The sequence below is a fragment of the Perissodus microlepis genome, chromosome 4 (assembly GCF_051167445.1).
Source record: "Perissodus microlepis isolate ML-2025 ecotype Zambia chromosome 4, ASM5116744v1, whole genome shotgun sequence".
In the NCBI taxonomy this organism is placed as follows: Eukaryota; Metazoa; Chordata; class Actinopteri; order Cichliformes; family Cichlidae; genus Perissodus; species Perissodus microlepis.
In genome coordinates, this window is record NC_140464.1 from 2,713,758 (window position 1) to 2,732,351 (window position 18,594).

The following is an 18,594-nucleotide window of genomic DNA, read 5'->3' on the forward strand; positions in this document are numbered from 1 at the left end:
CACAAGCTGCATGTCTTTGGACGGTGGGAGGAAGCCGGAGTACCCGGAGGGAACCCACGCAAACACGGGGAGAACATGCAAACTCCACACAGAAAGACCCCGGCCTGATGGTGGAATTGAACTCAGGACCTTCTTGCTGTGCGGCAACAGTGCTAAACAAAAACATTTTCTTTTAATAAAAAAAAAAAGACCTACAGTGGTGGGTAGGGACACAAAGAAAAACTGGCTTCTTTTTTCCACTATAACCATGTTTACAGGCCGTTACAGAGTTTATCTGTCTTACACACTCAACCAAGCAACAAACACAAAATTAAACAAAAACTACGTTAAAAATCAAAATGTCTCCTCCGTCAAACGTTAAAAAATCTCAGACTCAATGTTAAGTCTTTTGTGCGATTTGGTACATGTCAAATAAATAAATAAATGAATGAATAATCCAAAAAGTAGATAGATAGATAGATAGATAGATAGATAGATAGATAGATAGATAGATAGATAGATAGATAGATAGATAGATAGACTGAAACAAACAACAAACGAAGTTAAAATATTCCCTCCAAACAAAATGTATAAATTCTAAATGTCCAAATCAGTCCATGTAGGGTTACATGGCTCCGCCCATCAAAAAGTCACCTGCGCAAATATTCCGCCTATCGTCATTTATTGGACTGACGATTGTCGGTTGGAAAATTTACTATGACTTTAATTACATATCGCCCAAACTTATTTTATACCTAAAAGGAGACAAACGATGCTCAGACACAATGCTTCTCTTTCCGCCGCTTTATTGGGAGGGAGGCCAGAGCTCCCCCTTCTGGCAACTGCAGGCATAACATCAATCACGATTAATAAATTACAGTGGAACCCCGACTTACGAAATTAATTCGTTCCAGAGGGTCTTTCGTAAGTCAAAAATTTCGTAAGTCGAAGCACCTTTTTCCATCGCCTTTTGAGTGAGGCGATGCTGGCTGAAGACGAAGTTCTTGGCAGAGGAGGAGGTGGCGGAGGTTGAAGAAAGCATATGTATGCATCCATACATACGTACGTGTACATGTATATAACATTATGGAATTTAATTTAATTTTTAAAAATTTTCTATTTTATCTATTTCTTTACGCGGGCATTTTGCCGTACCATGGGCAGAAATATTGCCGTTAATTGACTTGAATTTTTTGTTAAATGGGGTCTTCGTAAGCCGGGGTTCCACTGTACATGGATTAATCCTCAGGCCCACCAAGTAGATCATGGATTGAATTTTAAACAGGTTGTAGTCATACATAAAAATGGCTATAATTTATCAACGGTTATAAATGTTTTTTAAACTCTTGAACTGTGTTAAATGTATAATCTACTGTCGAACCATACACAGCCAAAATTAAGAATATTTTATCATTGTTCAAACATTTTATGAGAAAGCTGAGTAAACAAGGATGCCTTTATTTTATTTGAATATTCTCATCAAACATTTTATTTGAGAATCTTTTATTTCTCACTTTCAGTATTTGATCTGTTGTCTTTGAAGTATTTTGCAAGTAACTGAGTTAATTAAAGAATAGCTGAATTTTACATTCTGAACAGTGCTTAAACTTTCTGAAGATTTTGTGAATGAGTGTGTTTACACACATAATTGCATAAAACCTCTGGTAATTACATTCTGTAGTATACCTGAAAATATAAATTCATAATCAGTGACTTAGAGCGTCACTTTTAAATTGTTGTATATAGTCAGCAAATCAAAGTAAAACTGAATTATCATTAAATATTTATGGGCACTGCAAAGAGTTTGCTCACTGAAAACCTTTCTACTCTCTCCTGGTTTAATACTTACATGTTGACTTTTTGACTCAGCTGCCAGCCAATGACATGAATGCAGAGGTGATTAGTATTATTTCCCTTTCAACAGCACACAGGAACAAATAAAAGGATTTTTAGTATACTTGACAGTTCATTTTTTACATATATTAATTTCTCCTTCACACTATTGTATGACTCTGTTCTATGTAAGCAGCTGTGCAGTTTAAAAGCGTTTACTGGGACTGAAGGCAGACAGCCATGACTGCTCTGAGGACTCTAACTTTTCTTTCTTTAATTGGTGAGTTTTTACATTTACTTGATTTGAACAATTTAATTATTTTTCTGAACTTTACTTGGATCAGTTTCTGATGTTTAGGTCTTACATTTTGCCTGTAAGTTACGATTTTGTGTTTTTTGCCAGCAGGGTTTTCCACCAGTCAGACTTCAGACTGTTCATACTATGATCTGCTGAACTACTTAAACATGACTGAATCAAATACTGTTCTGCAAATCATGAGACCAGTGAAAAGCTGGACCAACTCCACACTCGTTCAGCTCGACATGTTTCTATTGGGTATTTTAGAAGTGGTAAGTGTCTCCATACTCCTTTTTTTTTGCACAGATTTCTGCACTTTTACATCGAATTATATTCATGAATCTGTTACCTTTATTTAAAAGCTACGTTTACACAAAAATTAATCCAAGGGACTGCGCTTTATCAGATTTGAAAAAGAAGTAAAACTTTATCCAACCAACTCAGATTTGTCTGAAAACATTCCGAGGGAAAGATGCACATCATAAAAGGAATTATGGCCTGGTCCTTCAAAGGTTTTAGGGGAAATATCTTGTACTACGGCTCTGTAAATATAGACTTCCAGGTGTGGAGGTCCATAAAAGGAACTTACTGTCTGACTACAAGTGTATAAGGGGCGAAGTGTACAGTCTTTATTGACAGCTTGATAGCTAGATTTTCAGCTCTCTTCTCATCTAATGTCCATCACAACACCTAAGTTGTCAAATATCCATGATTCACTTAAGTGGCTTATTAACTGGTTAATTGGTTTACTTAAGTGGTTCGTGGTCCTTGTTACAGTTTTGATTCCTGATCATACTTGTTAATGTTATTTATATTTGGTGTCTTCTTTGTGTTATGACTATGATCTACCCAGGGTTCTTTGTCTGGGTTGTCTCTTGATTGTATCTCGTATGTGTTTATATTATTATTATTATTACCAGAAAGAATTTAAAATTGAGTACTGTAGCCTCAAGCCTTGGGTATTTTGAATGTTGGTTTCATGTATATTTCCATTTAAGTCTCTGTTTTCTGTTGATTTCCATAAGTTGTTATGAGCCTCTTAGTCCTCATAGTAGATTGGTTCAGGTATTTGTTGTTGTGGCATTTGGTTAGTTCCCTCTGTGCTGCATCATTCCCATATTTTTAGAGACAGTTGTTAAAAGAATAAATGACGCCAGAAACTATCTCTCTCTCTCTCTCTCTCTCTCTCTCTATATATATATATATATATATATATATATATATAAATATATATATATATATATATATATATATATATATATATATATATATATATATGTATATGTATGTATAAATATATATATATATATATATATAAATATATATATATATATATATATATATATATATATATATATATATATATATATATATATACATATATATATATATACATATATATATATATATATATATATATATATATATATATATATATATATATATATATATATATATATATATATATATTTATACATACATATACATATATATATATATATATATGGTCTTATGGTCTTCATGTGAAGCATGACCCTGATGGTAAGCCAAAGTATCAAACCGAACCCAACCGTGAATTTTGTGTATATATATATGTATATATAGTTATATATATATATACATATATATATATATATATATATATATATATATATATATATATATATATATATATATATATATATATATATATTTATACATACATATACATATATATATATATATATATATATATATATATATATACATATATATATATATATATATATATATATATATATATATATATATATATTTATATATATATATATATATATATTTATACATACATATACATATATATATATATATATATATATATATATATGTATATGTATGTATAAATATATATATATATATATATATAAATATATATATATATATATATATATATATATATATATATATATATATATATATATACATATATATATATATACATATATATATATATATATATATATATATATATATATATATATATATATATATATATATATATATATATATTTATACATACATATACATATATATATATATATATATGGTCTTATGGTCTTCATGTGAAGCATGACCCTGATGGTAAGCCAAAGTATCAAACCGAACCCAACCGTGAATTTTGTGTATATATATATGTATATATAGTTATATATATATATACATATATATATATATATATATATATGTGTGTGTGTGAGCAGATAATTCGTCTGAATTCAGCATTTTAATCAAGCTGAAAAGTGTCCGTGAATACTGATGTTGGTGTTGCTGATTGTCTGCAGGAGGAGAAGTCTCAAACTATCACAACTCACATCTGGCTCTACATGGTAAGAATGTGGACTGGCAGTGTTGTCATTTTGAGTTTACTGTTTGAAAAACCATTGTCTCTTATCAGTAAATATATCAACTTTAGTGACATTCTTGGCTCTTTTAACTCTCACACGGTTCGTGTTAAGTCAGAATTATCTTTAAATCCAAGCTTTTACTTTTCCTAGTCTTGGACAAATGAGTTCCTTACGTGGAATTCTTCAGACTTTTGTGGGATAGAAGAGATAACCCTTCCAAAATCACTTCTGTGGATCCCCGATGTGAGAATCAATGAGGAGTAAGTACTGTTCATTACACAAGTGCAAAATAACTTGGGCTTGTATACAGTTTTATTCTGGGGTAATTCCTACAAGGAAAGCAAGTCTGACTTACATTAGCTTGAATACCTGATTAATAATACTGAAACTTCAATTTTGGTCCAAGTGTGAAATATACACACAACACTGTAGACATAGCTTATCTAGACTACAGCTGGGTTCAGACATCTAGGAAACATTTGTCCGCAGAACATTTGCAAAGATATTTTGTTAATTGAAAATTGGGGGTTGAGACCCTGCACAGGTCTCACCCAGGCCATCACAACGAGTGGATATAAATTATAAATTTTTTATTGGAGTAATACCTTTAGTACATGAATGACATCAAACTGAACTCCAGGAGTGAGCAAAACATTTACTCACGGATCCACCTCATTAGGCTCTGCAGCGAGGACATCATTTGATGTCATTTGGGTTGGAGAAGTTGCAACAGCAAACATACAGAACACCTACAACTACCTGAGTGTCCCATAGGCCAACAGGAAGCATGAGAAAGACAGAAGATGGTCAGCAAAACCAAATACCTCCAAAAGATAAAGAAAGATCCTCAAAAGCAAATTCAGCAGATTTAAGCTGCCAATATGCATGCCCTACCAGTCATCAGATATCGAACTGGCCATAGAAAAGTAAACAGGACATGCCACAGTCCAACAAAAAGAAAAAAGCGTGGCAGAAACTAATGAGTATCAAAGGCACAATCCAGCATCCATAAATTCAGGAACACTGTCCCCTGATGTGAGCTGCTGCCGGAGTGACAATGATAAGGACTACAAGGAGGGAGTATCCTGGAATTCTTCTCAGATGTACAGTTAAGTCCATATATATTTGGACACTGACGCAAGTTTGTTTTTACCTGTTTACTGAAACATATTCCAATTATAACATAATGTATAGACTCTCAGCTTCATTTGAGGATATGCACATTCAAATTGAATGGAGGGTTTAGGAGTTTCAGTTCCTTAATATGTGCCACCAACTTTTTAATTGGACAGTTGACTCAAAGGCTTTTTTATGGGCAGGTGTGGGTAGTTCTACGTTATGTCCTTATCAAATAAGGAGACAAAAAGCCTGGGATTGATTTGAGGTGTGGTGCTTGCATTTGTAAGATTTTGCTGTGAACAGACGACGTGCAGTCAAAGGAACTCTCCATGCAGGTGAAACAAGCCATACTTTAGCTGCGAAGACAGAAAAAACCCATCCAAGAAATTGCTACAATATTATTTTTAATCTACAGTTTGGTACATCGTGAGAAAGAAAGAAAGCACTGGTGAAGACCTGGGCGTCCACAGAAGACCACAGTGGTGGATGATCACAGAATCATTTCTATGGTGAAGAGAAACCCACTCACAACAGCCAACCAAGTGAACACCACTCTCCAGGAGGAAGGCTTATTGATATCCAAATCTACCATAAAGAGAAGAGTGCATGAAAGTAAATACAGAGGGTTCAGTGCAAGGTGCAAGCCACTCATAAGCCTCAAGAATAGAAAGGCAGGATTGGACTCTGACAGAAAAACATCTGAAAGAGTCAGCAGAGTTCTGTAAAAACTTTCTCTGGAAATATGAAACCAAGATCAACCTCCACCAGAATGATGGCAGGAAAAAAGTATGGAGAAGGTGCAGAACAGCTCATGATCCAAAGCATGCTACATCATGTGTAAACCACGATGGAGGCAGTGTGATGGCTTGGGTGTACATGGCTGCCAGTGGGACAGGGACACTAGTGTTTATTGTTAATATGACACAGGACAGAAGCAGCAGAATGAATTCTGCTCAAATCCAGCTAGATGCAGTCAGATTGATTGGGCGGTGTTTCATACGACAGATGGACAATGACCCAAAACATACAGCCAAAGCAAGCCAGGAGTTTATTAACGCAAAGAAGTGATATATTCTTGAATGGCCAAGTCAGTCACCTGATCTTAACCCAACTGAGCAGTTCACATGTTGAAGACTAAAGACTAAAGAAAGGCCAACAACTTAAACAGCAACTGAAGGCAGCTTCAGTAAAGGCCTGGCAGAGCATTAAAAAGGGGGAAAGCCAGCATTTGGTGATGTCCATGAGTTCAAGACTTCAGGCTATAATTGCCAGCAAAGAGCTTTCAACCAGCTATTGGAAATGAATATTTTATTTTCAGTTATTTAATTTGTCCAATTACTTTCCAGCAGAATCCATTAATTTACTTTGAAATGACGGGATTGTGTTAAAAAATCACGCTTTAGTTCTTCATATTTTTATGCAATTTTTTTGTTCAACCCTGAAGTGTACAGTGAGCTACCAAACCATTTATAGAGGTGTTCTCAGGAGATGAATACACAACTTTATTACACACTCAGTGCAAAACTTGAAATTATAACAGTGAGAGTGAAAAATAAAGTTAATTTCTGACTCTCCTCCTGTGTCTGCTCAGTGTTTCCGATACCGGGAGCATTCAGGAGAGTCTTCTGGTCACCGTGAATTCCAGTGGTTGGATGTACACGAGTGGACGCCAGCGGCTGACCTACACCTGCTGTCTGGATCTCATGATGTTTCCTTTTGATACGCAATCCTGCAACATCACATTTTCAACAATGAGCTCGAATGGTAAATATTGTAAATTGAGTCAGATTACCTCCCGAGCAATTGATGTAACAATTTATTCCTTTTTTTATTGTCTCCATAGAGAAAACGATAAAATTAGGAACATTCAACAGTGACAAAGTGCTGAATAAAGTCTCAGCAGAAGCCATGGTTACAATGGGAGAGTGGGATCTCAAAAGCTTGATAACTTTTAATGGATCTAGAGCCAGAAACAGACTTAGATACATGGTAAGAAAATATTTTTGTGATGTTTTTTTTTGTGGACAGCTTTTTATCTCCAGGTCTGATGAATCTGCCTGTTTTACAGGTCACAATGGAGAGGAAGCCAATGCTGTATGTCATAAATCTTATCGTGCCGCTTTTCTTTTTCCTCATCCTGGATTTGGCATCATTCTTCATTAGTGAGGCCAGAGGTGAAAAGCTGAGCTTCAAAGTGACGATACTCCTGTCCATCTCCGTCTTACTGCTAATTCTTCAGGACATGTTGCCCTCCACAGAAAAGAGCCTGCCAATGATCGGTGAGCAGCCTCGTAGATCTAAGGTCGAGATTTCAATGAGGTAGAGGGATTTTAGTAACAGTACACCGACAAGCAATTTCTCTGCACCTTCTAGCCACATACTGTGCTGGAGTTTTCGCCCTGGTGGGGATTAGTGTCCTGGAGGCCATGCTGGTGACCTTCTTAATCGATCTCGATTGTTATTGTGGTAAGAAGGTCCATGAGGCCCATGAGGATATTCAGCTGCAAACGGGCGATGTCACAGGTATGTGTTTGTAGATTTTCATTGCAAAGAAACTAACACAGAGATCAATAAGGAGGAGAAACACTTCTTGTAGCTGCTTTGATGTCTTTCTCTAGTTTTATTTTAGAAACTGGTCTTCATTTCTCCTGGGGTTTTATTTCCTGCCCCATTTTTCCAAAATCTGATTCCTTGATTATCCCTATCTGCTCTGTATTAACAAGCTTTACTCTTCACCTGTCGCCTGTCAGTTTGTCTCTTTTCCTTCTGTTTGTTATCTCTGTTTTGTTTTTGTCTTTTGTGCATCACTGGAGTATGGTGGTGTTTTTAAGCTTTTTCACTGAAAACAGCAAAAGTCAACCAGACCAGAAACGTTGTTGCAGCTTGCTCAATAAATGATCTCTTTCATTTCCCACTCAGAGTCTGCTGAAGCCGAAGAGACAGGCCAGGTAAAAGAAGACAGGTGTTACCTTCCTGAGTACTGTGACCTGCTGAAACTAATCCTGGATGAAGTGAGGGCAGTTCGAGGGGAAGCAGGAAGACAGTACAAAGAGAATAAAAAGCGTGGGCGCTACAGGAGACTGGCTGAAATCACAGATTATGTGTTCTTTGTTTTATATTTTAGTACTTCTGCTTTGTTTCTGGCTTTCATGTATTTAGTGTGGATTGCAAAGGTTATTTGATTTAGATTTGTTGCACCTGCCTACAAGCCTACACGGTGTGTGTATAATCTGCCAGTGCACGCTTATACGGTGTAGCATAGATCTTTAATTACATGCAAATTATTGTGTAAAGATGATAGAAAGAGAAAAAATATTAGACGAGATGAAATTGGATAAAAACGGGATTTTGAGCAAAAAGTAAAAAATATATATCACATTTAATCAATGCATAGCCATGAAATATACGTTTGATCTCTGAAGAGTAAAATAAGGTAATGATATAATGTACAATACTATATTATACTACAGGGTGGGCCATTTATATGGATACACCGTAATAACATGGGAATGGTTGGTGATATTAAAGTCCTGTTTGTGGCACATTAGTATATGTGAGGGGGCAAACTCCTCAAGATGGGTGGTGACCATGGTGGCCATTTAGAAGTCGGCCATCTTGGATACAACTTTTGTTTTTTCAATAGGAAGAGGGCCATGTGACACATCAAACTTATTGGTAATGTCACAAGAAAAACAATGGTGTGCTTGGTTTCAACGTAACTTTATTTTTTCATGAGTTATTTGCAAGTTTCTGACCACTTATAAAATGTGTTCAATGTGCTGCCCATTGTGTTGGATTGTCAATGCAACCCTCTTCTCCCACTCTTCACACACTGATAGCAACACCGCAGGAGAAATGCCAGCACAGGCATCCAGTATCCGTAGTTTCAGGTGCTGCACATCTCGTATCTTCACACCATAGACAATTGCCTTCAGATGACCCCAAAGATGAAAGTCTAAGGGGGTCAGATCGGGAGACCTTGGGGGCCATTCAACTGGCCCACGACGACCAATCCACTTTCCAGGAAACTGTTCATCTAGGAATGCTCGGACCTGGCACCCATAATGTGGTGGTGCACCATCTTGCTGGAAAGACTCAGGGAACGTGCCAGCTTCAGTGCACAAAGAGGGAAACACATCATCATGTACTAATTTCAAATATCCAGTGGCCTTGAGGTTTCCATTGATGAAGAATGGACCCACTATCATTGTACCCCATATACCACACCAAACCATCACTTTTGTTGTTCCAACAGTCTTGGAAGGATCCATCCAGTGTGGGTTAGTGTCAGACCAATAGCGGTGGTTTTGTTTGTTAACTTCACCATTCACATAAAAGTTTGCCTCATCACTGAACAAAATCTTCTGCGTGAACTGAGGGTCCTGTTCCAGTTTTTGTTTTTCCCATTCTGCAAATTCTGTGCGCCGATCTGGGTCATCCTCGTTGAGATGCTGCAGTAGCTGCAGTTTGTAAGGGTGCCATTTGTGAGTAGCTAATATCCGCCGAAGGGATGTTCGACTAATGCCACTCTCCAGTGACATGAGGCGAGTGCTACGCTGTGGGCTCTTGCTGAATGAAGCTAGGACAGCCACTGATGTTTCTTCATTAGTGACAGTTTTCTTGCGTCCACATTTTGGCAAATCCAACACTGAACCAGTTTCACGAAACTTAGCAAGCAGTTTGCTAACTGTAGCATGGGAGATGGGTGGTCTCGTAGGGTGTCTTGCATTGAAATCTGCTGCAATGACCCGGTTACTGCGTTCACCAGTTTTCAAAACTATTTCAATCCACTCCTCACGTGTTAACCTCTTCGACATGTCAATGGCTGTGAACAAAGAGAAACTTGTAAATAACTCATGAAAAAATAAAGTTACGTTGAAACCAAGCACACCATTGTTTTTCTTGTGACATTACCAATAAGTTTGATGTGTCACATGACCCTCTTCCTATTGAAAAAACAAAAGTTGTATCCAAGATGGCCGACTTCTAAATGGCCACCATGGTCACCACCCATCTTGAGGAGTTTGTCCCCTCACATATACTAATGTGCCACAAACAGGACTTTAATATCACCAACCATTCCCATGTTATTACGGTGTATCCATATAAATGGCCCACCCTGTACTATATGATTGTAGGTTTTAGTAAGGTTTTGGTTTTTTATATCTAATGTAATAAGTGTAGTTTACACACATCGATCCAAGTGACGCCCATTTAGGGGATTTTATCTCAGTCACTATAAAACTCACATGTGTCATGGGTCTCATCACGTCATCAGTCACCCCACTCCATGTAATTGGTAATCAAAACATCGTTTCCAGTAAAGACGCGGCGAAAGCTAAAGCTACTTTGTCTCTAGTGCATGAAAGTCATTAATAGAAATACAATAAAAGCACAGCTCAGATGGAAACTAGCCCGGCTGGGACGCCAGTGCAGGAGGACAGCGCTTAATGATTCTTCTTAATGAGATCTCACAGAATCAAGAATAGATTATTTAGAGACAGACTGATTTAACTATTGATTGATTATTGATTTGCATTTATAACTGTTGTTGTTAACTTCTGCAAATTTTAAATAAAGCTTCTTCATTAAAAGTCAACGTTCCCAAGCCGTATTACTTTTTAATTTTGTTAAGTTTGCTTGAAAGTGCCCGAAAGCTCTTCTTAGTCAAGCAGAATGTTTGTGTGACATGAAGGAAAGCGCTGAAATTCACATTCCAGCAGCAGTACGAGGATATTTACAGCCTAAACCTTTCCACTGACTGAACTGCAACATTTTGGAAGGAAGCTGTTATTAACCAGAGTGTTATTATTATGATATTTAAATGCATTATTATTGTATTTTAAATGCTTGAGTAAAAGAAATCTAAATTTTAATGTTTGCTTAGTTATAAAAACATGACTATATTGGAAAATTATTTTCACACAGAAGGAGCCACGGCAAGAGGATGAGCCTGGTATCAAATGTAGATAAAAAGGAGACGTTTCATATCATAGCAGGTTTCCAGAGCCACCTTCTCACATGGAGATATGAGCCTTGAAATGGGCTTTTTGAAGTTTTCTCCAGTGGAAAGCAAATAACCTTAGCATAAAAAGTTTTTGTGTTTGGTTGATTATTTCTTTGTTATAATCATACTTCATGTTTTCATGAGCGCAACTCAGATGCTCAACCTACAAATGCATTTTCCTCACAAATGTGGCACCATTAAGGCAAAATAAAAACAGGTTTTCCAACTATATAAAATTATTTCTAAGAAGGTTAAATACTTGACACTATATCCCATCATATCGATACCCAAAATTAGGTATAGAAAATAACTTGGAAAAAATGAAGATTTTGTTTTTTATCCCTGTTCGACTATTTGGTAGAGTTGGTGATTTATTTCCAGTTTATGTCACGATCCTGGGTCTTTTGACCCAGTGTTTTGAGTTTTAGTTTATTTTGATGTTTATGGTTTAAGTTCATTAAGTTATCTAAGTTCATTTGTTTATTAGATTCCCCTTGTGTTTTCTATCCCTGTGTTAAGTCTACCTTCTCCTTTGTGTTTCATGTCTGCATGTCTTTTGTCATCAAGTTCATGTTGTCATGTCTGTGTCTTATTATGTTTCCTGTTTTATTTTGAAAGAGGTCCTGTGTTCCTGTGTTCATTGTGTTTCGTTTTAAACTTCCCCTGTGACTTTGTTATGTTCATTTGTTTCAGCTGTTCCTGCATGTGTTGCCACTTCTGATCACCTCATGTGTGTATTTAAGTCCTCAGTCTTCCTGTGTTCAGTGTCGTGTCCTCCCTCAGAGCTGTGTGACTCTCCATCTGTTTTCATATGTGATTTATTATTAGTTTTCCCAGTTTAGTTTTGTTCTTTGCTTCCCTTTCCTCCCTGCAATAAAGCAGTGTTTTTGAGTTCACGTTTGTCTCGGTGAGTTTTGCGTTTGGGTCCTTCTCTTGCCTGCACACAGCCGTTTTGTGACAGAAGGACGCAACCAGACAATGGACCCAGCAACTCACAACCCCTCTGCTGAGCTCCGTGAGGACATGATTTACACGGTAGAATTTCTTTGCCAGGAGTGGTTTGCGCTACCAGGAGGAGCTAGCTCTCCGCTTACAATGGATGATCTCTGGACTCCCCTGGTTATTTGGCACGCTCCACCCTTTAATCCAGGACTTCCTTGTTTCTACTGTGCACGTCCATCCAGAGCAGCAGCTTCAGTCTGCTGAAGGATTCGCGGCCCAGCGTGCCTTCTCCCACGCCCCAGAGAAAGCGGCGCTCACGTCGCTGTCACCCCAGAGCTGCTGAGCAATAGGGATGGGTATCGTTTAGGTTTTATCCGATACCGGTGCCAAACTGGTACTTTTGAAACGGTGCAGGTGCGTAAACGGTGCTCGAACCGGTGCTTAAAGAATGGAGAACACAAACTTTGTCCAAAAATTTCTTATGTTTTTATTTTTAGCAGTCTCTTTTTTTCTGCAAAATGTTAACCAAGTTAGCCGTTTCTGTTGATACAACATATCTCCTTTGGTTGGAACCGGTGCTTAAACAATGGAAAATACAAACTTTGTCCTAAAACCTCTCATGTTTAGCTGTTTTGTTTTGTTTTTTGTAAAAAGATAACAATGTTAGCTTTTTCTGCAGCTACAGGCCATGTATGGCAATCACTCTATCAAAGAAGAAGACAGCCGCATGTAACTACGACGGTGTTTGCTAGTTCACCTTACGTGCATTAATGTAATAACGTGGTTAGCCTCCTCAACGTAAATTACACACGAACAACATTAAGCTACTGACCCAGAGAAGAACGGCTGCTGCTGTCATCATCATCCGTCATCATTTCTGCTACACTGGCAGGGCTAGGGGCCAGGACTCTCCTCTTCGGGTTTTGGGGGATGTTGCTAACTCCGGGTCCGATAACAGGCACCACACCCGCAGTAGATGTGTGAGGTCTCGCATTAAACTATCAAATACGGTGCATTTCTCTGCTTTTAAAAAAACGCTATGCGTCGCCAGGTGTTTCATCGGATTTGAGGTGTCACCTTTGACAGTATCACAGTATCACCTTAAAGCACTTGTTGCAGGCTGCTGAGTTTGCATCTTTTGCTGTGAAGTACAGACAGACTTTTGACCGCTTCGCCTTGGGCGTTTTTAATCTGTAGCTCTGCTCTAAAAGAACGTATGTACCTGGGCCCGCCTACTATCCTTGGAAACGTGAAATGATTGGCTAGAATCCAAAGTGTATCACATCTCAGGGGAAAAAAAAGCACCGAAATGTGCGCTGCTTTTTGGTCTGGTTACTACCGTTTATGTCAGAACGGATACCGGTACCCATCCCTACTGAGCAAGCCCTGTCGGTGAGTGATGGTGACTGTTTTTCGCTCACTCAGTCCGAGCATTGTGACTATGGACAACCTGTTGCTGAGCTAAGTGAGTTATTGTAATTGTAAAAGATTGTAAATCACGCTCTTTCTATGATCTGTTTAGTTTTCCAGCCAGCTCCGACAGACACTTGTGAACCTGCTGTTGCGTCTGAGACACCCTATGTTTCTCCACCAATTTCTTAGTCTGTGACTTTTTCTTCGCCTCAGTTGGTAAATACTAATGACAACAGAACGCCACCTGCCATAGTTAAACTGGATAAAAAACTTGAACTTGATGCCACTGAGCTAATGAATCAAGTTGAATTTTGTGTTCCACAGCCAGCCATGTTCAAACACATTCACCATGTTTTAGAGTAAAACCAAGTTAACACAGTTCAAGCTGCACCTCAAGAGACTGTTTTGGGTGTGGCTTCACCCCTGGACTGTCCTGCTCACCAGCTTATACAGAGACTGTTAGTGAAAATACTCTTGAGCTCCGCTCTGCACCATCTGTCCCTGCGCCCAAGGCGGCTAGGGCTTCCTTTACACCTGTACCAGTTCCTCGGGTGAAGGAGGCAGAGGTCCAGCGGATCCCTGTTCCGGCTCCCAGGTTGAGGCCTGCCTTGCACAGTCGGTCTCCGCAGCCTTTCCTACTCCTCGCGTGGGAGTGGCTAGTGTCCAGCAAGAGCCTGCACCCATTTCTGTTTCTGCTGGCAGCTCAGTTAAGCCCATCCAGCAGCTTTTCCCATGTTCTGGAGGCTCAGGAGACCAGCTTTCATTACAACAACCACCACTACAACCTTTACTAAAGTCTTTGGCTCAGTCTCTTGCTTTTTTGGCTGCTCTGTTACCACCTCAGCCGTCTGTTTTGTCATTAGCTCAGTCTTCGGTTCAGTTACCAGTTCAGTCTCTAGTTCAGCTATCTGCTCAGTCACCAGCTCAGCACTCTGCTCCTCTCACGCCGCCGTCTGTTCCTGCTGGAGGCCCAGGAGAACCCCTACAGCAACCTTCCTCGTCCACTGGGGGCTCAGGAGAACTGCTCCAGCCTCATGCCACGTCAGCTGGGGGTTCTGGAGAGCCTGTCCAGCCACCTCCTGCTCCACCACCCATGGCTTCCCTGCCATCGCCTGGTCCTGCCGTCGCCCGGTCCTGCCTCGTCCATGTTCGGCTCAGCCTCCTTAACTTCGTCCACATCTGGTTTGGCGTTGGCGGCCACCTTCCAGGACGCTGACTGGACATCTTCACCAGAAAAGACAGCCTTTGGACCTGTTCAATCGCCACCGTCTTCTCCGCGGTCGGCCTCCTGAACTGCTTCGTCACCACCACTGGCTCCGCGGTCGGCCTCCTGAACTGCTTCGTCACCACCACTGGCTCCGCGGTCGGACTCCTGAACATTATAGTCTCCTGTGCGGCCGTCCTCTGGGTCGACCTCCTGAAATGTTTATAGACTGTGTCCTCTGCTCCAGTGCCTTTCATGGACTTTTGTTTTGGACTATTTTATGAGTTCCAGGTTTTTCTTGTGGACGTTTTTTTATTGGTCAGTTTCAGGGCTTTTGAGGGGCAAATTAGGCAGGTTTAGGCCCAAAACAGAAGTGGAGAATGGGCAGGCAAGTCCTTCTCTTTACAGCTACTGGGAATTACTGACCATGACTGGTGGTAACTAAAAAAACAAAAACAAAACAGGTTTACAAGGAGGGCTATAAACAGGCCACTGTGAAGAAGACAGACAAACTGGGGCAGAGAACAAAGAGCACAAAGACTAGCAGGTAACAAAGAGGACCTGATTTATCTGGCAGTGAAGAGCAGCAGCATCCAGCCTCTAAATACAAAGAGTTCGATGGCTCGAAGCAGACAGCCCAGGCAGGAGAAACTGCCCACAGGTGGGCCAGCAGAGCAGCACAGCCCCCCTGAGACTTAAAGAGGCAGACTAGTTTGAACATAAAATCTTACATGACTTTATTAAATATACTACAGTTAATGTACAGCTAAATAAAATGGCCCTGCTATTTCGGTGGTCAGTGGGAGGGATTATTGGGCTGCTGCCTTCTCCTCCTGTGAAGAGGAGAATTTCAGGTGTGTTGTCATTATCTGCTTGATGTGAAGGCTGAACTGGGCTCAGATAAAAATATCAAAGCACAGTTTGTTCATCAGTTAATACTGGCTCTACTGCGATGCACAGCTAGTTTGAAATGTTATAGCTGAAGTGATGTAAACTGAGCTCCAGTGTCTTTTTCACTTTTCAGATAGCTGTGAAAGAACTGTTTACACAGCGTGTGGGCTGAATGAAATCACACACACCTGTCCATGAAATGAAATCACATTTGAACAAAAGGAGGCTGTGTCTACACATAGCTGCAATTCCTAGAAATTCACCTAATGTTTGTTTAACCACCTGAATTAAAGGTGGAAGTCTTGTGTATTTAGGTTTAAATCTTTTGTGGTAGCACAATCTTAGAAAGGAAATATTTTTAAAGAGGATTGTGAGAATTTTTCTAACATTTTTCACTTTCCACATTCATTGAGGATACTTCTTTAAAATGCAGGGGGCACATTACTGGGATGGATGGATGCATGGATGCATGGATGGATGCATGGATGGATGCATGGATGGATGCATGGATGGATGCATGGATGGATGCATGGATGGATGCATGGATGGATGCATGGATGGATGCATGGATGGATGCATGGATGTGACCTGTTCTTGGTGCACGCTGCCTCTCACCCTGTGGTAGCTGCTACACACTCCCGCCCCTCTGTGAGCCTGAGCTGGATATGCTGTTGAGAAGTTTGCTGGACAGCTGGAAGGATGTTTGTGCTTAGGAGTACTCAATCTCAAGGTCATTGTACTGACTGACAACCTTTCCACTCCCACCTGGTCTGATAATGAGATCTCGTGTGTTTACTTTTTGCTTCAGCTCCCAGCCAACAATACTGATGCACAAAGGCCATTTGACTTAATATATTGATGCTATTATATTCTGTTTAATACAAGCGGCTTCACAGCGTAAGACAGTTTACTCAGACTATGGTAGGCAAACTGCCATGGCTGCTCTAAAGACTCTAGCTTGTCTTTCTTTAACTGGTGAGCTGTAAGATTAAATGGATTCTGATATTGGTAAAAATGGTAAATGGCCTGTATTTGGATAGGGCTTTACTTAGTCCCTAAGGACCCCAAAGCGCTTTACATTACATTCAGTCATTTTGTTTTGACCGAGGACACAACGACCGAGACTGTCGCAGCCGGGGCTCGAACCGGCAATCTTCCGATTACAAGACGAACTGCCAACTCTTGAGCCACAATCGCCCGTATTATGAAACTCTTTCTGAGATATTGTTGGATTATATGAAGTTTGAGGTGTTTGCACTGTTCATATGGATTTCTTCTTCCCAGCAGGGTTTTCCAGCAGTCAGACCTCAGACTGTTCATACTACAGTCTGCTGGACCACTAAAACCTGACTGACTCTAATGTTGCTCTGCAGAACATGCAACCGGTGAAGAACTGGACCGGTGCCACTATCGTTCAGCTGGACATGTTTTTGTTGGGTATTTTAGAAGTGGTAGGTCTCTTTAGCGTCCAGGCTGTGCGGGTTAAACTTCTATAACTATCTTAATGAATCTCTTAATTTACAAAAAGAATAAAGATTTTTTTCTTTTTTCCTTTGAGGTATCAAACTGCAGTTCTGGTTTTATGTAGAGAAGGAATTTAATCACATTTACCTGAGTTTTCAGTTACATGTGATGCATCCACCCATGCATTTATCAAGAAAATCCAGTGCTGTCCACCCCAGTAAGTTAATCTGTTAAAAACATTGATAACAGCAGTGAAAGAAACAAAACTTCTCCTTTTATTGACACATTGTAATCCACAGTTTTTTAAAACAAACAAAGACATAGATGCTACTACCGTTCATGTTTATTATAAATTTGTCCTTATAGACACATTCTAAAGATGGACCCAACACACAGTGGTTGTGCACACGGTTGCAGATTTTATTGGTATTTTCTGCAGATAATGTCACTCAGTCTCCACTCAGAGCTGGTCTCAGTACGCGCACTGCACTGGTCTCCCGCCTCACTATAAGAGAAGAGACTGTCATTAGTCAGATCGCCACCATCTGTGGCCTCACCTGCCTACTGCCCCCTTGAGCTCACTGCACCATCCCTCCCCTGCAGCAGGGACCACACCTCCACCACACACGTATAAACCCACGTGTATAAGCCCTTCTAGTGTCACTCAGACCTCGGTGAAAAATGCCTTAAACATTACAAACTGCCAGACTCAGTGAAATAATTCTCCTTTAGCATTTGTGCATTTGCACATTTCTGGTATTGTTATCATCATGATTCCACTTGGCAGGAGTTACATGTGTTTACGCTGAGAAATTATTGCATTTACTCCCATTTTATTCATACTCTGCCAGTTCTAAAAATAACCAAACAACTGACTGATTAAATGGTAAAATGAGTTCTGGTGAAAAATCTTTGAACAGATGAACTCACATGAACTTGTATATATGACTCTTTTACTTCTGATTATTTATTTCTTCCATTTCCTATACAGAGTCTAATGAAGCTGATGAGAAAGTCCAGGTGAAATCACAGGACGAGGACCTTGGTCGTGCCTGTGAGC

The 18,594-nt window shown here is 39.4% G+C and overlaps 1 protein-coding gene across 1 annotated transcript; it reads left to right on the top strand.

Annotated features, from left to right (window-relative positions):
* Positions 1-4,219: 4,219 nt before the first annotated feature.
* LOC146388021 (5-hydroxytryptamine receptor 3A-like) lies at positions 4,220-8,795 on the top strand. The gene is made up of 8 exons (XM_084924753.1): positions 4,220-4,231; positions 4,432-4,476; positions 4,645-4,754; positions 7,205-7,377; positions 7,457-7,602; positions 7,682-7,892; positions 7,987-8,136; positions 8,533-8,795. Exons 1-8 carry the CDS (start codon positions 4,220-4,222, stop codon positions 8,793-8,795), a joined length of 1,110 nt encoding a protein of 369 aa, XP_084780879.1.
* Positions 8,796-18,594: the final 9,799 nt, after the last annotated feature.